We start from the raw sequence: 27680 nt of genomic DNA on the forward strand, positions 1-27680 counted from the left end.
AAAAGTGCTAGGTCTTATTTTCGGGGTAGGTCTTACTTTCGGGGAAACACGGTAGTTACCAAACCTTGCACTTTTTCAAGGTAAACGCAAAAGGCAGGCAGCCATTGGCCCTATTGTAATGCATCATTATAAAAAGTAAGCTAGAAAGGATTTGGGTACATGCCAACATGAAGCAGGCCGTACACATGTCTCTATGTGACTGTCATTAGTATTGAATAACGCCGCCTAGAAAAAACCATCCTAGAAGAAATGGAAGAGAACAAGGAAATTAAATTATAAATGAATCAAAACACGGCAGCTGGAAGTGCAGTTACAGATGTAAAACCTTCTAATTAGATATTGGATTGTAATTTTTAGGCTTCCTTATTGAGATGCTAATTAGAGTTGTTAATGATGAAACAAAAAGCTCAGCAATATGATCATATTAAAAAGACGATTTTAAAGAGATACCATGCACATTAAATCTACATATTGAAAAATGATTTATTTAATAAACCTATCTGATGATCGTACCCATGATGAGCCAACCTAAACTAATAGCCCACACAGAAATCAGATACAATCTCTCCACTGATCTGAGAGTAGTAAAAGGAAACCCAGCTGGTTGTTCTCGGTCACCGCACTCTTTGTTCCAATTTACTGAATAAGCCTGTGTATTTAGACATAACACTAATACCAGCAATTCCCAAGCATACATCTTACTACATAACTAAATAACTAAAAATTTCCTGACAGATGTCACAGGTAACTGCACAGGGTAAAACAGAGACGGTCAATTTATAACGTATGGGGGCCACACAAAATGTTCAGTTTATGTAAAGCTACAAAAGAGCATTGGACATGTAACAGGTCTTGTTGAACACTGAAAACATACTGGAAGACACAGACAGATACAAGGGGCTTGTGTTTCATAGCACCGTGGCTCAGAAATTAGCACTTTGGCTTTAGCAGCTCTAGGTCCCAGGTTCAAATTTGGGCCAGGACACTATCTGCATGGAGTTTGCCGATTCTCCCCGTGCTTGCGTCGGTTTCCTCTCACATCACTGAAATGATGTGCGAGTAACTGACTATCCAAAGCTCAGGTATGGTCCAATTCCTCTTATACTCCATGTGTCACTTTTGGTCTTTTATTGTAGTATGTAGCTTTACTGACCAATACAAAAATCTAAAAGCAGAAAGGGGTGGAACCAAACTTGACATTAAGTCATGTTTTTCATATAAAGTCAGCTGCCTGTAACTCTGGATCTACCGATCCGTTCTACACATGCTTTTTGCTGAAGGTAACTTCACCAGATGCTCTGTCTAATGATAAGGTCTTTGGTGGGTCTACCTTATCTGGTCTTGATCTGTCATTAGCCTTGTCTGGGTTTTTGTCTTTTTTTGGTCACAATAACTCTGTATCCTTAGCAGCTTACATACTTCTTAACCCCATTATTGTAAAATGCAGTTCACTTGGAATCAAGGTTAATCCCTTACACCTAGATAAAGCTTAGTACACGTCTTCCTTCAATACAATGGATCCAGTAGCAGTTTACTAATAGTAGCTTAGTTTAACAATCCAAAGTGTCTCTAAAGCAATGCTATTTTTCTAGAGAAACAAGTAGTTAATTATAGGTTTTGATTACCATATCATGCAACTGCACAAGACACACTAAAATGCTCAAAGTAAAACAAAACAAAAAAAAAATACTCTGAAAAATGTGATAAAAAACATCTACCAGCTAGCATGTAAAAGTACCGACAGCTATACAGAAATTACAAGTTCAGTATTTTCTAGCCATTTCTGTAAATTGTGCAGAGAAAGGAACTGCTCTATGAACCATCACTACTTCCCACCACTACATATCCCCCTCCTATAGTGTGTAAATTCCCTCAACTACTAGATTGTAAGCTCTTCGGAGCAGGGTCCTCTCCTCCTGTATCACTGTCTGTATTAGTCTGTCATTTGCAACCCCTATTTAATGTACAGCGCTGCGTAATATGTTGGCGCTATATAAATCCTGTTTAATAGTAATAATTTATTATTAATAATATGAAAGCTTCAAGTCAGCACCTAATTTGGTTAGTAGGTTCTTCTATTGAACACAAAATCAACTAAATGTCTGAACATATCACAGCCTATTACAAGCTGAAGCTAATCTGTCATATTTTTAGGTATCACCTGACATTCTCTGAAACATTCTCTGGTGAAGAATCAATTACCACTATTAAAACACATAGACATGAAGGATTCTCGACTATTCGTTGCCTATAAATAGATTTCATAGACTCAGATTATGAGAGTGAGAAATAAAGGACAACTAGTAGCACAGCTAGTGAGCAACTATGGCTGGCCCCATGCTGTGAATATATAATAGGACAATATAAGAAACAAACCCTCCAAACGTTAAACATAATATGATAATAATATTATTTAATCTGTTCCATCTGTTCATGGTAAAATATATAAGGTCCATTATGAGAAGTGAAAGTAGAATATGCCTTCCAACATCATGTCCATCTGAGCTGCCATAGGGCTCCATGACACCGCCTGATATGCCACTTGTCTTTCTTTGTCTTAGGTGCGGCTATGCACACCAAATGCTGACAATGCACCCAGCATTCCCTAAACTAGCCATGCAATGTACAATGGAATCATATTACCTTCCCACAATATAGTAAGGGACCCGATTTACTAGCTAAAAATGGAATTGTTTAAGTAGGGCCCAAGACTACATAGTATTGATCTAAAGGAGAGTTCATTTTCAGGCATTTACTTTCTACATGCACTTGTTCCAATGTCGGCTGCACATCATTCCTTTGGACCAGTTTAAAGGACAAAGACAGTGATGGACCTGTCCATTGTATTCCAGCATGGCAGCTTGAAGTCTCAATCTACAGCATATCTTATAAACAGAGTTCATTTGGGAGACATTCATCATCAGATAAAAAGTAAGTAGGAACTTTCACTGCAGGATAAGTAGATATTCATTCATGGAAAGCTTCAGATTTACAAATACTAAAAAAAACCTTTGAAATAAACTTGTTGAAGCTTCTATGAGATTGTACTGGATTTATTTATCGTTAATGTCAACTTCAACCCGGTATGAAGAAACACAACACCAGAAATGCTATGCAACCCCCTAAATGGCAATCATTATAATTGTGTCCAATGACGGCAGTTTTAGGAACCGATGTCTGACGCTCCACCATTTTCTTTAGTTAGTGTTACAAAAGTGACCTCTAAATGTAAGCTTCACATCAGCCAAGAAACACAAATCAAATGACTGTCCTTTTTGCAATCCTTTATGTTCCAGACATTGAGAAGCTTCTAATGCTATACTGACAAGCAGGTCTTGACCCAGACAAATCCTTTCCTGTCGTCTATAGTAGTCACTAATGTTCTTTGCTGTTGACCTTTGAGACTCAGACTTGTTTTTGTGAGACAGCATGCACTTAGCTGCATTTTAGAAAACTCCCATTGGCCCCACTTTGTGATTTCCTATAAACAAATAGTCCATGGTTTATCCCAAGAGTATTCTCAAAACTAAACAGGAAAAGTTAATGTCAATCAGACAACGCATATCAATACAAAAACCTGTTATGTCAGAATTCTATAAAAATGACAGTGTGTAACAAGGAAATATTGCAAATAAAGACAATGTAACTGTCTTAAAAAAACAACAATAATAATAAGATACATATAAGAGTCTTAGAATGTATTCAATACATCCAAACAATACATATACAGCACATTTTGCCTGTTTACAAAAAAAAAAAGCTGCAACCGTAAAAGATGACCTTCTAGAAACTCAATGAACTCGCAACTTTTTGTAAGTGAGCGGACAATGCTGCCACTGCTTCAAGAAAATTGCAGGCAGCGTTATAAGCCCTGTGTGAGTTGTGTGTATAGACAGTTCTGTTATATAGGGGGATGGAGAGAGGAAGGTGGGAGAAGGAGCATCAGGCACCCCATTGTGTCCTCTCCATTAGGAAACCGCAATGATCGTTGGCATTAGCCACTCAGAGATCCAGAATGGTGGATCATTATAACGATATGGGAGGAGATCATTTTATAGATGCTAGATCTGCATCTGAGATAAATCACAAACACGCCGATCTTGTACGACAATAAGCAAGCTTTAGAATAAAGTTTAGGACAATTTTATAGACCATATATAATGGTCTTCAATATTTATAAAAGATTTATACCATGTTGAAGTTTCTATGAGTTTGTATTGTTTTATCTGTTTTTATATAGTTAAGGTTGCCAAACCAGAAATGCCATGCAACCCCCTAAGTGGCAATCAGTATAATAAGGTCTGTTAATGTCAGCTTTAAAAACAGATGCCTGACTCCACCATATTTCTGTGTTGTTACAAAAGTGACCTCTAATGTAAGCTTCACATTCCCTTGAAACCCAAATTAAATGACCATGCTATTTACAATTCTGTATGTTCCAGACATTGAGAAGCTTCTAATGCTATACTGACAAGATCTTGACCCAGACAAATCCTTTCCTGTCGTCTATAGCAGTCACTAATGTTCTCCGCTGTTGACCTTCTTTGAGACTCAGACTCAAAAATATATCCAGACAAATGTTATCAGCTAATTTAGGGTTTCAAGACATTACAAGAAGTAAAGGTATAAAAATATATACCATTGCTGCTGCGTGCTTAATACAAAGAAATCCAGGTATAGGAAGCCATGAGAAGTGAACAACATGCATTCATTGTAAACAATGCTGCTTGTCTGATGAACTGTCCTTTTTTTTATTCTCATAAACCAAAAAGAGAAAAAGATTTAAGAAACAATGAGCACAGAGATGAGGAAAATAGTATGGGAAAGAAGAAACATTTAAACTAGGGACACACAAATTGGACAAACTACCTGAAATGACCCCACTTTATGGATTACTCTTAAAACACATAACACATGATAACACATGATGAATAATACCCGACTTTGGGTTACATGCTCATTATTAGGCAGCAATACATTCTAAAGTCATTTGGAAACTTGGCACTGAGCAAGGAATCTGCATGGCTATACCATTCAACATCTCCAATAAGGCTTGGTTTATTTTAACAAAAACATATTTATGTATCTTGTGGAAGGTATCAGAAACTATTTAGGTGTTTGGAAATATCAAGCTGAAAAATGATCAGGTATATTGATGACCACATTGCCTGATGGCCTCAATTTACCTTATTTCTTATACATTTCTAGGGCTGACTTACTAAGAGTTAGGAATCTTTACTCAAAATATGTTTTTACCTTTTTCGTTTCACATGATTGGATAATTTAAGCAAATATTTGCAATATTTTAGTGATAGTTAGCATTGATTATTGGTTTTCTCTGGAACACCAGGTCCACTAGCAAGTCATTGCTTTGGCTTGCTACTTCTATCTGGTCTGCAGGGCTGCCCATCACGGTAAGAGGAAGAGGTGTAGATATGATGCTCAGCCCTAGTTCAGGTACACTACAATGCACATACATTGTCTTTAAACAAAGAGAAAGGCCTAAAGTAAAATGATTTGGATGAACTGAATTACGCACTCCATTACGGAAGATGAGATGACGAAAAAGTTGACATCTGTTGGAACAATTTAAGGCGGTCCTGCATAACTCAATAAATTATTTGTTGGCCAAGCTGAAAGATGTATATACCATTGTACTAACTGGCATTGCATACCTGTTCCAGGTCAGTGGCATCCTCAGGCCACCAGCAACAGCATTCTATCTGAAGTAGAGGTGATCATGTTAATAAATTAAGTGAAGTTGTAATACCTCGCCATACCAAATCTTGCGTGATAGTTAAAGAAAAGCAGTATTCTAGTTAGGTTGATTGATATGTACTCAGCTTCACCCCAATTTTAGGTTCAGTGAACACAGTAAGTCATTGGATGTAATCTCAGATATTTATAATCTAGCATTTAACATTATGTTTGTATGTTTGCACATTGTTTATTGATCTTCTCCTCCACAAAACAGGAATGTGGTGTTTTTTGGACACCATTGGTGTTTTATTGTTCTTTATATAACCTATTATTGTAATAATACTATTTCATACAAATCATTTGGTATTAGTTTCATTACCGAGCCATAGTCCTGCATATAATGTTTTATTAGCATCAGACAGAAAGAAAAACAGTCATCAGGTTGGAAGGATTACAATCCCCTTTGATTCCCATTGCTACCATGCCTTCAGACTGAGCACAAATTTCCCTTCTCTGGGTTTTCTCTGCTATAGTGCAATATATAAAATCATAAAACAAAGAACAAAGATTATTAATAGAACTGTAAATCACTATGCTATGACTTATCCAGTTCCCATTACAATGATGTTCTGACATGTGGTTGTACTTTTTTTTTTTTTTTTTTTACTTCCCCATAATAAAACTTCTGTGGCTAATGACCATTTTTCCATTGGGAAGATATAAACATTCCATGTATGCTTTAAGAGGAACTGCTGCTGCTTTAATGTTCTTTCAATAATTGGGTTGTAAAGATAAGCTTAATGCTATTTGCTTTGGTTTACATGGCAGAAGTCTACAGCAAATATTTTTTTATGAAATGGCAAAAGATGTACTTTATAATCCAAACAACATGTGATTTGGTATTGCAAGCAGGTACTGATAATGTGTTCAAGCCCACCCCATCATTACAAAACACAAAATAAAATGTAAAAATAGCCTATATGGGCAAAAGTTTGTAAATATACTTACCTTGCCCCAGCTTTAGTACTACATTGGGTGATATCAAAACCCTTTGATGGGATCTCAGGCACTGCTTAGTACTCCACTGGTGAGGTGAAACACCAACACAGCACGGATTATCCTCCCATAGACCCAGAGGGATCAACCTCACCACCATACCAAATCCCAATGCACTTAATTGGGAAAGTTTAGAGTAGGTGCCATAAGCAGCATTTGTCTGACTGTCAGTTTAAAATTTGTGGCCCGCTGTGTTCTTTGGGAAGTTGACTGGGAACAATATACAACGATTACCTGTGTAGATGACTGTACCATATTTGTTAAGTGGTTTTTCTTGTCAGGAGGACCTGACAACACAACTGGGCCGATCTAGGAAGGCAGGCAGGCTATTGACTCTCACTGACATCTCACTCCACACAAAGCCCACCCTGGAATATTGTGCAATGACAGCGGGATCGCTCCTAAAAAGTGCCGGGTCTGGCGAGAACACTGAGGCTGGTTGGATAAAAAAAAAAAGACAACTTCCTAGCCTTCTATCACATCTCTTATTCATGCAAGACATACATAGTGCATACACAACATGTCAGATGGTTACCTAATACAGACAATAAAGGACAACTCAATGAAAACGAATGCATTCATGAGAAGGAATTTATCATAACACTTGACGTCAGATGACATTTACAGTACATCAAGCTTTATTTCCTGATACACCTCCCTTTTTTGCAAATACTCGGCATGTTTATACAAGATCTGCTCTCAAACTGGAAACGCTTAATGAATTTTGAGTTATGTCATTGGGAAGGGTTCATATGAGGTGAAGGATTATGAGGACAGATTTCTACATCATCATAAACCTATTAAAGAGTCATCTATATTGAAGACTCTCCTGAACATGCCAACAATTCTCCATGTGATTGGTAAAATAAATAAACTTAAAGTATCACATCATTCCATAAAACTTGCTAGTGGAATGTTAAAAGACCAGAGTTCTTTGTGTTTGGATTATATGTAAACCCTAAATATGAACTTTTCTTTTGTGGCCCCTTCTACTGTGGTAAAGGAGAAGTTTATTCTAATATTTTGCCTTTTCTAGTTCCAACGATTCACCCCTCATCCACTCAACATGACTATAGAAGTGTCTCCGTGTTGCTTTCGGGCTTCGGGGAGGAAAAGTGGGCATTTTAGGATGGTCAGTATTAGCAATCACACCATGTAGGGGCCCCTCGCATGTAAAGCTGTCATTGACTGGAGGATCTATCTAGGGAAACAAAAAAATAAATGGGCTAGGAAGGGGCAGGTATGGATGGGAAAGAGAGGGTTTAATGACTCTTGTAGTCCATCAGACCAGAAACGAGACCAAATCTAAGGCATTAGTGGAGTTTCTAATACTTGCTCTGTAGTAGTCCTGAGAAAGAATACTACCAAATTTCATCACAGGACAACCTATAAATGGCAAAAAAAAGGTAAAGCTGGAGTTAATCCCACCCGATCATCATGGTTTTTCCTGTTCTTTTGAACATTTTTTGCATAATGTGGTGCCATTGAAATATAATCAAGTTCTTGATCTAATTAAGATGAGTTTAGAAACAGATGAACTGATAAATTGGAATTTAATTTAGTCTGCAGACATATGTAACTGCGAGTGGTTTGAGGAATTACCATTAAAATTGATTTATTGTATTAAAAAATATACTTTTTTTGTTATTGTTTTGTTTTCTCAGTTGATATTGTTGATGGTTCTTCAAAGTCCTTCTGATGAAGCCAAGTGGTGAAACCCATTAAAAATTTGAAAGATAAAGACTTTGTGATTAACTTGAATAGATGAAGCAACTGTCTAAGCTTTCTTTTAAATGGTTGTAAAATATAGAAGATTTTTATATGTTAAGTGGATTTAAATATATTAAATATTTAAGTTTTAAATTTATGCACCAAGTCTCTTTTAGGTACTTGAAAAGTCTCAAACTAAATTTGGCATATTAAATTCCATCCTATCATCAGCCAAAAACTAACCAAATAAGAAAAAATCATTGTTGGGGTTTATACACTCTAACAATTTGCAATGAATCTGTACTTTACATTCTGGCCAGTAATAAACCGTACCATCCCCTCTGTGGTCCATTGGACCTACACTGAAAGACATGTCCACCTACTCTCTGCTGTTATATTCATGTCCTTTCTCAGGGTGTTGACTGATTTTGCTTTTCTTTTGGTTTTAGTGACGCCAATGTTACCTCCTAGAGCGCCCACTTTAAGAACAGAATCTGAACATCAACAAATAAGACAAACAAATACAACACCCACATTACAACATACTTACATAGGTGGAACACTAGCAGAACACAAAAACACAGTGTGAGGTTTTTCCTAAAAGAAAAGCCTCCTTATACCAACCTATTGCAACATAACCATCGTTATGCGCGTTTTACGAAAGCAAGAAGTAAAGAGCAGTAACGTTACCCAGCCTTGTCAATCCCCTCTGAGAATAGCCAGCGGCCCACTTGTTATCGTTGGTCTCATTTCAACACGCATACAGCAAATTACTAAGGACAGATTCCACTGCTGAGCTCATCCTTCCCCAGGGAGAAAATTCAGCGTGTTGTGCTTTTAACAGGAACTCCCCAGACACCTGAATTTATTACACGGCGCTTCACATATGGGACTACACCGCCAATCTGTAATTGTTTAACTACTGTACAACGAACTACATAAGGGATGCAAATGAAAATAAACACTTGAAGAATAGGATTACCAGGATAGAAACTAATACTGAGCCATGGCTGGCAGATATTAATGTGTCACCTAATCAACACTGCAGAGTTTAGTAAAAACTGTCTGCATCACACATATATGTCAGAAATAGCTTAACTGTACCAGTGATGTAAACAAACACAAAACTTCAATGTAATCTCCTGGTTGTGCAAGTTTATAAAAATAAACAATCTTTCAAATGTAATTTTCTCAAATGCTCTAATTTTATCTCAATTGCCTGTAAAAGTGCACGTTACCATTTAAAATTTCTACATTTTTACTTTAGAATGTTTTTAAGAATTAGAATTATGGCTTCCGATTTAAAAAATAAAATGCTGCAGAATTTGTTTATTTCTCCACCTCTGATCTATCTGTTGATAGGATGACAAATTTGCTGATGTATTATCTGAATTAGGAGCAGAAGTATCACTAATGCTTGCACTACAGTGGGAGGAAAGAATATTTCAAGTAATATGGTTGTCATCATTGGCATTGCTGATTCACAATCTTTTGGTTATGTAATGCTTCAAACACCTGGCCTACACACATGTACATTTTCACTAATCCCCCCATAGGTGACACTTGCCCCCGTCACATCTCTGCAGGAGGTGATTCTCCTGGAAATTGTGCCATTCACTTACTGTTATGTCTGATAGAACCAAAGGGAAATATCTTTTTCAGAAAACAGAAACCAAAAAAAAAAAAAAAAAAACTAAACAAAGAGGATAGAAAGTGGTTTGAAACATTTCTCACTCTACCTAAAACAGCAGAAAAGTTTTGGCTTCAGATATATTTAAACTAAGGTTAAGTGCAGTGAAAGGAGCTAAAGCAAGCGCACGCATCCAATCACATACAAGGAAGTTTCTCTTGGATAAGACCCATTGTAGCTGATTTACTAAAACAATACAGACTTTCATATTCGCTGAACTTAGTGAAGAAGGTAAAGCTGTGTTTGCTTCAATCATGTGGAATAAATAAAAATCATAACTTATGGAGGATGAAAACTGGACCACAGCCTCACCTTCTTTACTTAGCAGTGAAAAGATTTACTTAGCAAAGAGAAGTGCTAAGTGAACAGCTTCTACTCCTTTGGTGAATCAACCCCAATGCTATAAAGTTTCCGAGGGCCGGTTATTTGTTAAAGTATTTTAGCACTACTTTATTGGTCATGCACCCTTGCTTTGAAAAATATGTTCCTGTTTATTTTAAGCATCTGTGACACTGCTTCCAATTGATAGCCCGCGTGCTGTTTTGTGATGTTTTGCTACGATCCAAGAGCCAAGTGGAATTTCTCCCCCCAGAACATGACATTAGTACTACATTCCTGAAAGCTTTCTCCGGTATAAGAAAACACGGCATGCAGCAATGTGGTACAGGGCTCTAAGGCCTTGATTCACCCTCAGCCTAATTTCCATAACTTCACATAATCCATCAGGAATGCAGAAGAAAAATATCTGTACTTGCTTGAGGCCAAACTGGCAATGATGTTTTCTTACTTCATTGTGAATGTGAACAGAAACGTATATAAAATGCTGGTATAGAAATCCATGTGCAGGTAGTTAGACGCGGGGAATCAACAACAAAGTTAGTTTTTTCAAGTCCATCAAGATGATTAAAAGAATCCCACAACCCAAAACATTTCTCAACTTTGCCAGGATGGCCTTAATGTACACAGGGAAAACTATGTTAAAGCTTATACAACCATACATTTTGCCTGATTTATTAAAGCTCCCCAAGACTGGAGAACATACACTTACATCAGTCGAAGCTAAGTGTTCCAGCAAACCTCGAATGGATCTGGTGCTGGAGTGAACACATTTGCTAATATAAAATTCATTTTAAGAAATCCATTGCAGGTTTTCTGAACCTCCCGGGTTCACTGCTGAAAGTGTATTTTTTACAGTCTTGGAGGGCTTTAAATCAAGGCAATTGTGAGATTAACTAAATAAAAACAATTACTGGGATATTAATTTTACTTAATCACGGTACCACAACTCCATCTTCCATATTTGTAACGGTACCTTGAGTGGTTCAGATTCAATTGCTTTCTGGATCCAAGCCAACTATCCACCATAAGCAACTTTTACTGAACACCACCCACACCAAAAACTCCTAATCCCATTCTAGCATCTTCAGTAGTACCTTTGCTCCAACAGGGTTGGGTTTGGCGGATTCGGTTACATGACTCCTAACACATATATACTACAATGTGTTCCCTTTTAAAATAACTGAGAATTATTAGAACGGAATAAAAGATGCATTCAAGGACTGTTTCCTAACAGGGAGTATTTTTTCAACTAAATGAAATTATTGGGCATGAAACAATGGAGTACAATTCTGAAGAGGTGCAAAAAGAAATTCCATGACTCATGGTTATTTTTAAAGTGAATAAAGTTCTTTTCAGAATAGGGCTTTTTTCACAGCTAAGACTGATTTTCCAGTGTTAGTTGTTACAGTACATATAAATAGACGAAAAATAGGAAGCCTTAACCACTTCATGTTTGGGCTCCCATTTTTTGTATGTGTTGGCAACCAGAATTATGACTAGGAGGAACCTCATCTCCTTTTGGGTTTCCGAGGTAGGCCAACGTGATCTGCTTTAAAAGAAGTTATCATACACCAAGTGTAGCTGGAAGTACAGTACTAGAGTGGTTAATAAGAACAAATCTACTTAAATAATTGTCCCAAAAAGAATAATATGTGGCTGTTTGAAAGAAGAAAAGCTGTTACAGGCTATTGTGGCCATTGGACATTTTCTTTTATGCATTAATGTGCCATGAACCACCCTTTATTTTTTATCAAGCATGTTTTGTCATGCTTTGTCACATATTGGTGAATAGCCAGCATGTTGTTGATCATGTTGCACAAATATGTGACAAACCATATTTGTCAGCCCCCTGATGAAGTCACGATAGTACAAAGCATGTTGGGTGTGGGCATTGAGAACAATGGAAGCACAAATTAAAAATTTGTAGGAGAATGTTTTTCTAAGTCCCAGTAAAAATCTTGATCATGAGGGTCTGTTAGCAAATTGGAGCTTGCCAACATTATCCAACTAATTGGCACAACTTGGGGTATTTGAAACTAAAAGGGCCAAAGACGCTAAATGTGAAAAGTCATATATCCTTACCACAAATCACTGAAATGTGTTACTGTGGTTTAACAAAATATTGAAGAGTTGAGAGTCAACACTTTTGCAATCAAGATGTTCCATTTCATTTCAATTTTTTTTAATAATAGCCCATACCTTTGTCTAATACAGAGGTATTGCTTGTGACGACATCCAAAGTTTACCACTCGCCTTACAATCTAATTTTACCATTTCCTTTAGATCTACGTTTGTTGTGTTGGTTAGTTCAGAAGGTCCTCATATTACATAGTTTTTGTAAATCTTAAAATGATTGCACAGAGATTGCATAGTCAGAGTGTATGGTGTACAGAAAGTTGAATTCTCATTTTCCTATGTTTTGTCATTTAAACTAGTACATTAATCACAGTCATAATTAAACATCTGGGCTTTCAAAATTTTACAGAACATGTATACTTTGCTTACAGCTAGAAAGCTATGAAGTTAGAGATTTATAATGATTGAAAACCTGAAAAAGTTTTAATAATTTCTCCCCAGAAATAGGACTCAAAGCAATGCAGTCGTTGTGTATTCCTAGATATAAAACATTGTAACTTTTTCTAATATCACACTCCAGTTGTAATGAGTAATATGACAGTCACATGTTATTTCTCTGCCTGTCGGCAACAGCGATCAGCTAATGCTTAACAACTTCATACAAAAGAAAGTAGAAAATGAACTCCAATGTCCCAGCTACATCGTGTTAGGTGGGGTAGAGCAAGCAGTCTGTCAAATCTCTCGGCCAGACGGCCATAAAAGATGAGATATCTGCGGTCTCTTTCTTGGATTGCAGTACAGGGGCTTTTTTTCCTGCAAATGTCCAGCATCCACACGGAAACACTGAAAAAACTTCTCCATTTTCAGTTGGAAAAATAAAATGTATTATGATTTTCCTTTTTTAGGACCTATTTTCCTATGTTGGGCTTATAAATTGGCACAATGTAATATGTACTTTAACAGCAATTAAAGCATATATATGTTCTAACCAACCCTCTCCCTCCCTTAAAAAAAGTGTTGTCTATAGGATGTTTGCAGCTATCTGTAAGGGTGACATTCTTCCCACCGGACATCACATTAATTACTGTGAGCTGTGGATATAGTAATTTTAGAACAGGTTCCTTAAGACCTGAAAGTTATTTCCAGGGTCCCCTCATGGTAAAGAGTTTGGGAAACACTGCTTTACCTTATCCATATTGACTTCTGGATTCCTAAATATCTCCAACAAACATTTCTACCAAGCTTTCTAACATCTCTGCAAGCAATAATGAGTGCCGACAATCAAACAACACAAATCATTGTGCAGCAATAAGGTCCATCATAATTACCATATCCTTAGGGTGCCCCAAATGCTTCGGTAACCTAGAAATGGTGTACCATCCTATCATTCAGCTTCTCATTCAAAAAGAACATGCTGTTCTCTTATCACAAAGATAAAGCAGTAGCATGGAGAAACCTTGATAAGAGGCTTCTAGAAAGTGCAGGAGCTGCTGATCTGCAAGACTCAATGGTTCTGTTCTGGAAACCAACAAGACCCCATATCTTTACAGATAACAACAGTGATTTAGTTTATTCCTGCTCCATTTATTGTTCATCCGCTGAATACACATGTGTTTTACATAAATCAAGGTTACACTGTGCTAAAAGCATGACCACCAAGGCAAAACGGAGCCGCTATTTACTTGTACAAATCTAATACTTAGAAATTCAAGGTGAAACAAGGGAGCACCATACAAAAACATTAGTTTGTCATTTGTTTCCATTCAGAAATGTTAGCATTGTGTTGTACAGCATCACATACTGCTTGTGTGATATAGTACAATTCCTACTTGACCTCAGTCAGAATACATGAGCCCCCCTTGGTCATAAACAATTGGCAGATGGACATTCTTGGTTGATCTTCCTGCTGCACAATTATTATCGCAATTGATAGCCGTCTAGGCATCCCAGACTTCTACAACCATGCACGGTTATGTGTATTGCAGGCTACTTCGCCAACATTGTTGTAAAAGAAAGAAATGCTTCAATAAACCCAGCAATGGATGGTGTTTGCTGAGGTCTGGTTGCCCACAAGCTCCTATTGTGTTACTTCCCCCACATAGAGTGTAAGCTCTTTTGGGGCAGGGTTCTATCCTCCTCCTGTGTCACGGTCTGTATTCATCTACCATTTGCAACCCCTAATTAATGTACAGAGCTGCGTAATATGTTGGCGCTATATAAATCTTGTTTATTAATAATAATAATCTGTTTGAGAAGGTTTTTATTCATCCTGGTCATTGTATAGCTAGTAGCATTCAACTGGATTTCTTGTAGTGTTGAGGATGCTTTGTAGCTTTCCAGGCCACTTCATCAGTTCTGATGAACCAATTAAGGTGTTTTGAAAGCTATAAAATAAATATTAATAAAAGAACAGGGACAGTTGAATGTGACCAATTACCACTGGCAAAATCCTGATCATTTAATTCCTACATCAAATGACCACACTGGACAAAAAGCATTGTAATGTTCCCAGATTTTTGATATAAACCAAGACTTGAAAGGAATTAGGTTTATCTTAAATGCCAACTCACCAGCGTACATGCCCATCTACACTACTTAACACTTTGACTGCAAGGAGCAACACCTGGCACTTTTGGGTGTGAGGGGCATGCAACCACCTTCCTTGGACCCCCCTTTACATAGCTGGTGGTCGTTGGCAAAAGGAGGTGAAAAGAGAGTCTTTGGACCCATTAAAACACTTAACTTGGGTTTTACACTGGGCTCACAAAAGAGGTATCAGGGTGGGGGATCGAGTAAAATAAAAGCAAGCATACCCAGTTGGCAGGGCTGGCACTATACTAAAGCACAGGTTCACAATAAACATAACATACAGCTTCATTACAAGTGGCACACTTCTGAGCTCTAATGAACTAACAGACTGTGTGTTGTGAGACCACTTCCATTCTGTGAGGGTTTGGAGCGGTAATTATGAATTCTAATAAAAATATTTTATGGCTTCTCTTTCAGCGTTTCCAACTAGCAAGGTTTAGGAATGACAGCACTTGGAATACAAGTACATCTCTGTGCTGCTGTGTGGATACAAGAACACTGTGTAGGCCCGAGGATGTGTAAGTGGCTGTAATCAATAAACAGACACTTGTACATTCTCCAGCCAACAGACTAATAATTGATAGACACCCACCACCCAAAAAACTCACTGGTGCTCGTACCCATGAGTTATATTCCAATAATTATAACATTGCCTTTACCATCTCACAGATGCACCAGAAAAAATGGGGCAATTTTGGAACGCTGGCCCATTGCAACCAATCACATTTAATCTGAAACAAATAGTATATAGATATGTATATGGCATAACTGGGTGCTGACAATTTTATTGAAGCAGATTTAATACAAAATTAGTCTAACTGTATAAATGATAAATTCAGCACTACTGTCTTAAGCATGTTACTGTAGACTTGTACCTTCCTTCAAACCCTTTAAAAACACAGAATTTCCCAAAAAAAGCACCCAAAGAGACTTTTAATTTTGTGGAATCTTTCTTTTCATTAATAGTATAAGTGGTGATCACATAAACCAGGCTGGTTCCAATAAATTGTATACCAAAAAAAAAAAAAAAGAAAAAATACCAATGATGGAAAATCTTCCAATGTGGGAACCAGTGACAATCGTCTATATACATATACTAGATGATTGTTGCCAGAGATGGTCATGCTTATCTTGGCTGGAATACTTTGCCTGTGTACAGCGGTCCTCTGACATCCTTTATCAATCCACTCTGACAGATTGATGAACGGCGGAGCAGAGTCAGAAACTGTACTTTCCAATGAAGGAGAGCACAGAGGGGTCCCAATTGCTCATCCTCCCTCCATAGAACAGAACGGCTCAACGTGTACAGCATTTCTTTGCTCTCCTGTCACTGGAAATGATCACAAGAGATAAGTTTTGCCATTTATCTCACAACTATGCAGGGCTTAAGAGGGAATGTCTCTAACTTTCTGTTGCATCTCTTGGTTAAAGATAAATTTCCTAAATAGTACACAGAAGCAATAAATGAATAAAAAGGATTAAGGTTTCTGAAAAGTTTTAGCTATACATGCATTACACTGCCGGCCCTGCTCTGTCCAGGCCTCGGCTCAGCTGTCAATCACTCAGTAGTATAGTGAATTGGGGCACGGGCATATGGCCACCGCAGCTGTCAAGCCCCATCAGCTACTAATTTACTTTTTAGCTGCCTTCCTCTTGCCGAGAAGGTAGGTAAAAAGGCCCATTTCCATATCTGGAGACAGCTCAGTGTGGTTTAAAAAAATATAAATCACTAGAATATAAGAATATATAGCAAAAACAGATTTTTATTGTAAATCCTAGTTTATAAAACACTGAGAATATCACGTTATAGATCACCGGCACCTCTGACTAGAGACCGTACACACAGGTAATCTTCTATTTCCTACATCTCTTCCATTGTCTATTATGGAAAAGTAAAACAAAAGAACAATCCAAAATGTGCTCTTGTAGTGGGGACTGGGTGTAATGTAATGCCGCCGTCTCCTAGGCATTTGTTTAATACGTCAGAGAGAAAGACAGCTATGACTGGTATGAAGGATGAAGCCGGGTACCAACCATGTTCTATTGCCCAACACTCGGCACCAAGGACTTAACCCCGTACTGACTACAATGCCTTCCAGCAGAGGAATCATCTATGTTTTAATTCAAAGAAAACCACAATCATTCACAGTGCTACCTTTATTACCTATAAATCCATTGCCAAAAATATATTTTTATAAGCAAATACAGATCTTTAATTTTTTTTCTATAGAGCAGCCTTTCCCAGCCTTTACCACAAGGGAACCCTTGAAATATTTTAGGGTAACCCCTGTCATTAATAAAAATATACAGAGCACACAGTACATTAGTGTGGTGGGCAGTAGGAAAAAAATAAAAATATGAGCACCAAGATACATCCCATGGTGGGCAAACAAGAAATAAAGTTTATGCAAACAGTAATATAATAAAGCTGACTAACACTTAGATGTGGTGGCTGTGTTAGTTTTTGTTACATTTCATGGCGATTCTGCCAGAAAAAAAAATTCCTGTCTTGGGTGGCTACATTTACTGCTTGTTTCTATGGAGGAGGGATGTAGCCACCCTTGGACAGCATTGATGACCTGTAGGGAGGTCAGATTGCATCAGATTTGAACCCTGGATAGATTTTATTACTGCCCTAGCTGGGGAATACAATCTAGGGTTAGAATAGTTGTAGAGAAATCTTCCAATGGGTGGACAAAAAAATAGAAGACACGGAACATCTCCCCAACAGAACGCAGGTCACAACAACAACAAAAGTTCTTCCAATGCTATCTAATACTAGAAAAAAAATAGATTTAGGAAATTAGACATTTCAGGCTGATCTCTTTTCATACATATTTTATAGTACTTATATAGTACATATTTTACAGATTTCCAACATCTCTGTACAAATGAAAAGCATGGAAGAAAAACTTGTCAAATATAACCCAGACAGGTCAGCTATATTTCATACCAGAGGTACACGCACACAGCCCTAACATATACCTATGTACTAAGCACTCCCTTATGCTCACATAATCTGAATTCTTCTATTGCTGCATCTGGTAGAAAGCTATTTAATGAAAATATGTCAGATATATAAAGAGCACAAATGACAACACCCAGAATGTACCAAAACATAACTCAATGTATTACACATTGCAGTAAGGAATCATATTTTACATTTCTGACTTCCTGTCCAGTAATTCTGCGGCAGAATAATGCAAACTGTCACTTTTGTTTCCTGTAGCCTCACATGGTATAGAAACAATAGTAATGTCACACACAATGTACAATATAGGCTGTTTTTACAGGAAATCTTTCTTTTTTTTTTTTTTTAAGTTTCTCGACTTTAAAAAGTCTAAACCCAAGAACAAAAAGGTTGCAACTTTTCATTCCTTAGACGTGGTGGATGCTTTTTATTCCCCTGGTGATCCTGCCAGTAACACATTTCCTGTTCTACGATGACAACGCTCTCTCCATTATGTATCTACTAAATGGAATAAATGACTATAAAACACTGTCCCTCTTTTGCACCTTTATAACAGAAGGTTGTGTACTTTGTAGATCCCAGAAATAGCTGGGGACAAAGATAAATAATAACAGTCAGCAGAGACAAAGCATAGGATGTGATCAGCACACTGGCAGGATCAGCGGGTTCTTTCTTTTCAGATATAGCAATACATGTTTAATAGTATAGTAATGGAGAACTAAAGTTACGCTATGAGAATCTGGGATCAGGCAGGATCCCTGGGTATCCTGGCATTTCCTGGGGCTGCCGGGACTAAATGAACTGCTGCCTGCATGCATAAGAATTAAATGAATCCGGGCTGGCCAATTAAAATGGCCAAAGATGGGGAACCTGGAAGAGAACCGGGTAAAGATGACGGGACCGGTGACAGAACAGGGACATTTGATGTATTTAAAAACTTGGTAAGGTTATTTTAACGTTTGCCCCTTGTTCATTGACTTGCCTGGCCTCAAGTTTTAAAAGTTAGGGTTCAGTTTTACTTCAAAAGACCAAACAGGAGCAGGTAGGAGGTAATAGGAAGGTAAGTGGGTTTATGGTTTGGTTTACATATACTTTAAATAAGGATCTTGGTAGAACAATCTGCAGATTTGACAGTTAGAATTGTTTGTGGATTTGTAACTATAATATACAAATGTGATTGCTCTACAATCTGCGTCAATGCTTTGAATAATTTGCTTACTGAAGTTATGACGGCTCTATCTTATCGCCGGACACATCAGGTGAAGCCAATGAAAACTTCCTATGCTATTTCACCTGGGGCATGATTTACTTCTTGTTCTAGCCAGACATTTAAAGGGAAAATGCAGTGCATGCTCAGCAAACTTGTTACATTTTGAAGTGACTTTAGCATTTTTACAACTTTCATTTCCTTATTTATGTTATTGAACAAAAAGAAAGATATGCAGATTTGCTGCCAGAGAAAGTGAATGCTCGATTGGTAATTGCTCAGCCTCTCTTCTTAACTGCAGAGATAACATCTTGTGGTATGATTGTACATGGAGTGCATTGATTTTTGTGAGTCTAGCAGTAAAGTGCAATCATTGTGTAGCACTGTTGCATGCACTTGTGTTACTTGTAGTGCACATTGCAGCTCCGGGTGCACAGCAGCAGGTTACTTTGCAACAGGGAGTCGCCAACTGTGCAGTTTTCCACCAAAGGTATGAAAAGGACTTTTGTTTCACGCTACCCACACGTGACCAATCTGTACAATATAAACCATATAGTAGATTTAGTTGGATGTTCATGCTACCCGCAGCTCTGGTCTCATCTCCGGGGCAAATATAGCACTTTTCTCTGAAATCCATACAGGCACCAGATTGTTCAGCCCAGGAATATCAGTGAAAATCACATACTGCCACCGCCAAACCTTCATTTCCCAGGCCAACTGCATTCAATCTTATGTGTATAGGTGTCTTTACACGGCTTTATAATGATCATCCAAACCACCAGACTTGCCTTACAATGCTCAGATGAGATTACAAAACTCTTTGAAGTTTAATCAAATATACTTGAAAACATTTGAAACTTCAAAAGGCAAAAAAAGTGCTAAAAACCCATTTGAGCCAAATGCCACAGACTAATACAAGAGCGTAACCAAGGAGATACTTCCGTGGGACACCAAGATATTAAAGAAAACACTGATCATTATGTAACAATTAGCATATTCGTGTTTGATCTGTAAGAGGTGGTGTATACAGAACTACCCAGGCTGGGATTTGGTTTCTGTAAAATTATTATCCATACATCACAAATCATATGAACTATATAATCCATATAATCATTCCAAAAATAAACGGGTTCCCGACAACCATCCCTAGTGGGCCTAGTCAGAGCTTCAGAAGACCGGGTTGGCCCAAGAAGGTCCACTCAATACATGAACCTTCCGGATGTTCTTCTATTTGGTGTTAGTATAGCCGGGGCAAGCTTTTCTTAACCAATATATTTAATATATATATTAAATAATAATACCAATATCCACAGCTCAAAGTATACATTAGCATGGTGGTAGGTGGGAAGAATGTGACCCTTACAGTTAGAAAAGTCAGTGGTAAAAAATCCTGAAATGCACAAATTGCTTAAAGAACCCTTAACAGTCTTTAGAAAAACCCCAGGGGACCATGAAACCTTGGTTGAGGAACACTGGTAGACTAATGCTTACCCTCATGTCCGAGATAGACTTCAGGCTTTATACACATGGGCTTCAAAAAGGGTATTTAACAAAGGCTGTATACATTGGATTGAGACAAAGAGCCTTAAATTTTATATATGCCAAGCATCCAAAAAAGAACCTAAGATCCAAAAAGGGTTAAAGCGTACCTAAACTCAGAATGTTTACTTTACATAAATGGGTAGATAACCCTATAATTTAAAGTAAAAATTTTGTTTGTTAGTGTTTTTTTTTTGTTTTTTTAAGTGCAACACCCTTTAAAAAAAAAAAAGTGCAGCACCGCCCCCTAATTTTTAATCGCCAAGGCGCTCAAGAATGAATGGGAGTGCAGAGCTTCCCAGGATACCTATGCCATGAATCCCAGGTGGCTCCTGGCTGCTCCTTCTGCACATGCCCAAGAAGGAGCCCTTTCATCAATAGAAAACAAAATTGCCAAACTCACGCATGCGCAGTGAAGTCGGCAAGTTCTTTCCCAATCTACGTCACACGATCTCGTGCCTGCGCAGTGCCAGATCAGGTGACGTGGATAGAACACGGAAGAGAGGTGAAGATGGCCGCACCTGACACTCCCTCTGTGCCGGGCCAAAGATGGATACCGGGACAATGCGGGACCCGATGGAAGAAATATCTTGACAAATAGACTCATCTGCAGGATTAAAGATAAGTGTCATTTTATTGGTTTGGGTTTACTTCCATTTTAAATACCCCTTTAACCAGCACCCTGGACATCAGTAGAAGTATGGATGGCCAGTCGTAATTTGGCACAAAATTCCTGGATGAACATCAATCTATAAGGTCTTCCAGCGCTCTCCAGTCTCTTCCATCATAAATCTAGAGCAGGAACTGGAAGGAGCAGAAGTGCTCCGGAAACATTGGCTGCTGAACATATCTACGCGAGACCAGCACAGGTAAGAACCACAGGTGAGGCCGTACAATGAGCTGACCGTCATCCTGCTGGGCTCAGTCAACAGTCAACAATCGTATATCATGTTACAGCCTTCCTAGGTGACACCTATACGGCTGCTTTGTAACAGAGACATTTGTATCAATGTCTGACAGAGATACCCAATGTGTTTCAAATGCTTTTATTTTATATCCTCAAATTTTTCCATTTATATTGCACCATACTTTCAGTTTTCTAAGAAATGATATCACAGGACTGAACCATGACCGGTGACATATCCATGATGAGTTCCATGCAAACTTCTTCTTCTTCTGAAATACTTAGTAATCTTACTCTAATGTCTTTTCTATGTCATACATTACGGAGAAGAACTCCTCTCTAAGGACAGACACATGCGGTATTATTACCTCTGAGGCCATATAATCCCTCATGTATAATACTCCACATCTACCACGGCAGAATCTCATGAATGTAGAAAGGACACGTCATTGTGAATGCCTTCTTCTACAGTGACCATTCCCTGAATCCCAAACTATTGAAGGGCCAGCCAAATACCTTGTTAGAGGTGACTTCTATAAAATAATAGTGACATGCAACTCTACCAGCATGGCTGAGGACAATGCTACAAAAGCTCATCCATTGCCTTGTCTTATAGGAAATAAGCAGCTGCTTTGCATTCTCTGACTGCATCTTCATGACCGTACACCTTTATACAGCGTTATATACAAAGGTGAAACAACCACCATGTTTGTGACACAGACCTTGTATAGGATACACTTACGTGGCTCTTTATAGGAAAGAATTCAGTATTATTATGGAGACAACTGGTCAAGTGAACAACCAGCAAGTTTTTAGAGCCAAAAAGCCACTTCTATGTTATAGGAACATCTAATCTTTGTAATAAAGTGAGCACAATACTGCAATACAATCACAACTTCAACCTGCCAGACACCACAGACATCACACACACAGGGATGACTTATAAAACCAGTACAGCACGTTTTTATTTATTTTTTTTAACTTAATACATACAGTTTAGCTGTGCTAATTTTATTCATTCAGTAGCAAACAAATCCTAATTTTCTTTCCATTTTCCTTGCACATAAAAAGAGTTTTTTTTTAGCTTCACCTTCATTAAGCTCAGTGAACATTTACTTTTCACAGTGAACGTGCTCCAATAAATAACAAGAAGCTTCTTTTCCTATTCTCCATGCCCACCTCTCATTTTACACTTTAATAATGTTTAAAAATATATATTTTTTTTAAAAAGCATTAAAAACAAAAATGTTTTTTTATTTTGTTAAGTTTTTAAATCATGAGTAGGAATTGTAGATAAATCAGAAACATTGATATAAAAGCATGGTGTGTATGATTTATTTACCAGGGTCAGTCTGTGCACAGAGCTGCACTCCCCGAGTCTCTTTGTCCCCAATAGAAATGAATGTGGTTGCCACTGGTTAGAATGCTTTTGCTGTGATATCGGCACTCTACATGGCATAGAAAATGGCTAAAATTCTAAATTATTAAAAGAAATCTCCATCTATCTAAAATACAAACTCCTACTTTATAAATAACATAAAAATTGTATATTATGAGGATATAAATCCCAAGATACAAAATAACATGCAGACCAATGATCACAGGTAAAGCTATGCATGGAAACATAAAATCCCCTTTTATATATTAGATACACCTAAATCATACAAGGATCAGCCAGCCTCAGACAACAGGAACATGTAATATATAGAGCAAAGCCAGCCAAACAACAAATACTGATAACCCCAAATATGCAATTTGCAAGGAATCCAAACAATAAACAAAACAAAAAAAAAACAATATTATGTTATAGGAATGTGACATGCTTATAAATAGGAAATACAATCTTATTATTTTTCTGCTGCTATTTTCTCCTGCGCTCAGATCTCATGTCTCTATCACTCAAACACCATAGAAGTGACATCTGCAGCAATTTATTGAAACTAGTGACATCTTTGTAGCAGGAGGTATGAAAGAGCCTCTCTGATGTCATTAGTTTTAATAATTTGACCGTGTGAATATTGGCCACTTTCCGCGGTGTAATGTGCACCTCCATGGACTTTCACAGCCTCGGGAATATTATTCACCCTGCAAGGTCACAGAGCAGCCAAATGCGCACTTAGAAAAGGCATACAATCAATTTCATGATCACCTGCATTCACCTGATAGAACACATTCACCAGGTTCTGTATATGATAAGAAAAGTATGAGTGGAATGCTGGACTGTAATGGATCACAGATATGCAGCAAACCCAAAAATGGGTGAATCCAGGTGCAATAAATGTGCGGCCACACCACAACAATCAGCAAATTGCACAAATGGTGACAACTAACTTCCAGCTGTTCATTATAGAAAAATAATAAAGTGAGGACGTGGCCCCTGGAAATGTTTCTTTTCAGATAACTTTTCATACATCGGGCATACATGTGAATGTATGGAGGAATATTGTGTGCTGGGTGTTGAGTGCACCCGTGTGGGCAGTGCCATGGATGGATTAGAGTGACCGCAGCAATTTATAGAAAGGAAATAAAAATCTGACTGCTGTGGGATACATTGAAGTATAAAGGGCGTAGTTTGGATGAATTGAGTTGAAGATATAAAGTAGCAGTCAGATAGTCCGATCGGTGACACATGGCTACACACCGGGTACAATGTGGTTATATCGCTGCTGGAAATATTCTCACATAGTTTCCAGAGACAATTTACTGCTGTATGGAGACCTCGAGAAATATCTGACAAGGCAGAATCCTCCTGTAGAGGGGTTATAACAATACTAAGGGGGGTATTACCTATAATTTGGGGGGTTATTACCTATACAGGTGCAGGAGGAACATTGTGCAAGGGGTGTGATAACCCCTCCAACACTTTTGGTCATATTGGCTATATAGGGGGTGCTGGGGGGGAGGGTAATTACCAATACTATTATCTGGTGGATGGGTATTACCAATTCTGGTGCAAGGGGTATTATTAATATCAGTGAAAAGGGGGAGCATTTTTAATGTCGGTGCAGTGTTGGTATTATTATTAGGGGGGGGGGTATTATTACTGGTGCAGGGGTTATTACCAATATTATAGCAGAATGATGGGGGGGCAGTGCTGGGGGGGTATTACCAATACTGGTGCTGGGGGGGGGGGGGGGGTATTACCAATACTGGAGGATCTGATCCCCATGGTAAGTCTAGCAGCATGCAATCTATCACCCGGGGGATGTAGGGGTACAGGCGCTGGCTGTTGTTGAGCGGAGGCGTTCGGTTGGTATTTTATAATCTTTATTATGGTTTGTCTGCACATGTTCATGCTAAGTGACAGCGATCATGCCACCAGGGCACATGTACACCCATGTTGGATGAGCACATGTGCCCGAATGGGCATCTTGCAGTCAGAGATGTGTGTATTCCCATTGGGCATGTGGTTGATCTGACCCGGGGCCCCTCCAAACTGGGCATGTTACGATGGGGCCACGCAATGCATTATCTCATACATTTCCAGGGACGAGCGCCCACAGGCAGATGTGTACAATAATAATGGGCTGTGATTGCCATGGCATTGTGCAGCAGCCATGCTGGGTGACCCTTGCAGGGGGCAGTGCTGTATGGGTGACAGGCCGGGGCCACCTGTAGCTCCCCCCGGTTACTTGCCTCTGTCTTGGTAATCCGGTGCCTGGCCAGCTTCACCACAGCGAAATTCCCTTTGCCTAAAGTGCGTTCTATGTCATAGAATCCGACCCGGACCGGACCCCTGTGTACATGCCTCTGACAATCCGCCATGACCATGCTGGGAGCCGGGGAGGGTGACAGGGAGCCGGGCACACCTAGCACAGCTGTCCGGCTCTCATGGTGACCCCTATGGCAGGACGGTGCACACGCGGGGCTTCCAGCGGCATTCTATGCACATTGCCGGCTTCATCACATCCAATGGGATCCGCCGAGGTGACCGGGCTGTGACTACAAGCAACTTGTGACGGTGTGATCACAGCCCGGGCGGGGTGTCACGCTCAGGAGGCGGCTGTGCAGAGGAGCAGCGAGCGGCAGTGTGCTAAGCTCTGCCGCTTCCACCAGGCATCATCTTCTCAGGGCTGACGTCCATTGACGTCACAGCCACAGGAGGCCTCCTGGGCGGGGCTTCGGATACTTTTTTTTTCTACCTTCTTCACAGCTCGCTTGCCAAATGGGTTACCCCTGGCAACCAGAGCCGGCTCTGACGTCAGCAGCCCTTCTGCACAAGCTGTCAATCATGACTGAGGGGGGAGGGGGAGTACATATGGGACTGCAGGCTGACAGAGGTCATTATAGGAAGCAGCACAAACTGTGCTACACCTCTGTGTGTGCTGTGTGTGCTGTGTGTACTGTGTGTACTGTGTGTGTGATAATATACACTGCAGGGAGGAATATAGACATTGCATCTCCTGAGGAGACCTTCAGGGATTAAAGAGGACCTGTCACCAACTTGCAGGGGGCACAGACACATCAAATATTGTACAGGCAGACTTGCAGTGTTTTCCTTATGTGACCCTCAAGAGTCAGTTCCCTGGTAAATTTCTGATTTCGGGAGTAAATAATAAATGCAAGTGCTGCCCCAGCTCCTTTAGTCCTCCCATTCCCCCCTTTATAATCCTATAGGTAGCTAGAGAGGGGAGGAGCGAATGGGAATGATGGCTTCGGGGCTGTAACAGCTTGTCCAAGGTGATGGTGACCAGGGGAAGTACAAATATTGGGATTTTACAGGTAAATTACATGGCTGCAGTATGGGGAGATTGTATGGAAATGATTGGTGTGGTGACAGGGTCTCTTCAAAATATTTATCATCCAGTATTACCCAATCTTATCCATAATCACCCAATATTACCTACAATCACCCAATATTTTCTGTTAACACCCATTATCACCTAAAATTGTCTATTATCAGCCATAATGAACCAATATTACCTAAATTCAACCAATATCACCCATTATCACCAAATTTTGTCCAATATCACCCAGTCTATTATTACCCAATATTGTCTTTTATCACCCATAATCACCTATTATCACCCAGTATTGTCTATTATTACCCATTATTGTCTATTATAATCCATAATCACCCAATATCACCAAATTTTGTCCATTATCACCCAGTATCACCCAATCTTTTACCTAATATTGCATATAATCACCCAATATCGACCAATATCACCCATTATCAACAGATTTCGACCATTATAACCCAATGTCCTCAATAATTACCTAATATTACCCATTATCACCCAGTATCGTCCATTATCACCCAGTTTTGTCTAATAATACCCAATGTTGTCCATTACCACCCAATATCACCTATTTTCACCAAATATCCCCCAAAAACATTGTTATTGCATTGTGTGTATCGCACAGTAACACACTACGTTGCATGGCTCCACTATCTGGGCTGCCCAACACCCCACAACGCACAAAAAGAGCAACCCCCCCCCCATCAGAATGTACAAAAAGTGTCATGTTATTTTCATCAATATTGCAGCCACAATACACAGCAGTGTTTTCCTTTACATTGTGGTGCCTTATAAAAAACATGTCACCGAAGCACAACAAAGTACTGTACACAGATTGCATTGCAGCTTTTGTGTGAATCTAATTTTTAACACTTTTAAATCTGTAGCATTTGTTCAAATATTACTTGGTGGTCATTCTATAAAGTTGCAGAAGAGCAGCATTAAGATGCAACAAAATGATCCACATACAAAGCAATGTAATGATACCTAGTAAACTATCAAAATAAATGACACTTAGAAAGGTTTTCAGGTATTGTAAAAAAAAAATGTGGACCCATAAGAGCAGTGCTTTCAAGTTCCATCATAGTATTTAATAATTGATATTTTTGTGGGAGTCACCACGTCTTTGGTTTGGCCATGACTCTTACAAAGTCTCT

The 27680-nt window shown here is 38.7% G+C and overlaps 1 protein-coding gene across 1 annotated transcript in view; it reads right to left on the minus strand.

Moving 5' to 3' along the window:
• The window catches only part of SIK2 (salt inducible kinase 2), a 114790-nt gene extending 88939 nt beyond the window's left edge, over nucleotides 1-25851 (minus strand). Inside the window, exon 1 of the mRNA XM_072426457.1 lies at nucleotides 25418-25851. Within this exon, the coding sequence (XP_072282558.1) occupies nucleotides 25418-25552 (135 nt within the window). The 5' untranslated portion in view covers nucleotides 25553-25851. The remainder of the gene's footprint in view (nucleotides 1-25417) is intronic.
• Nucleotides 25852-27680: the final 1829 nt, after the last annotated feature.

This window comes from Pyxicephalus adspersus, chromosome 11, assembly GCF_032062135.1.
Source record: "Pyxicephalus adspersus chromosome 11, UCB_Pads_2.0, whole genome shotgun sequence".
Taxonomy (NCBI): Eukaryota; Metazoa; Chordata; class Amphibia; order Anura; family Pyxicephalidae; genus Pyxicephalus; species Pyxicephalus adspersus.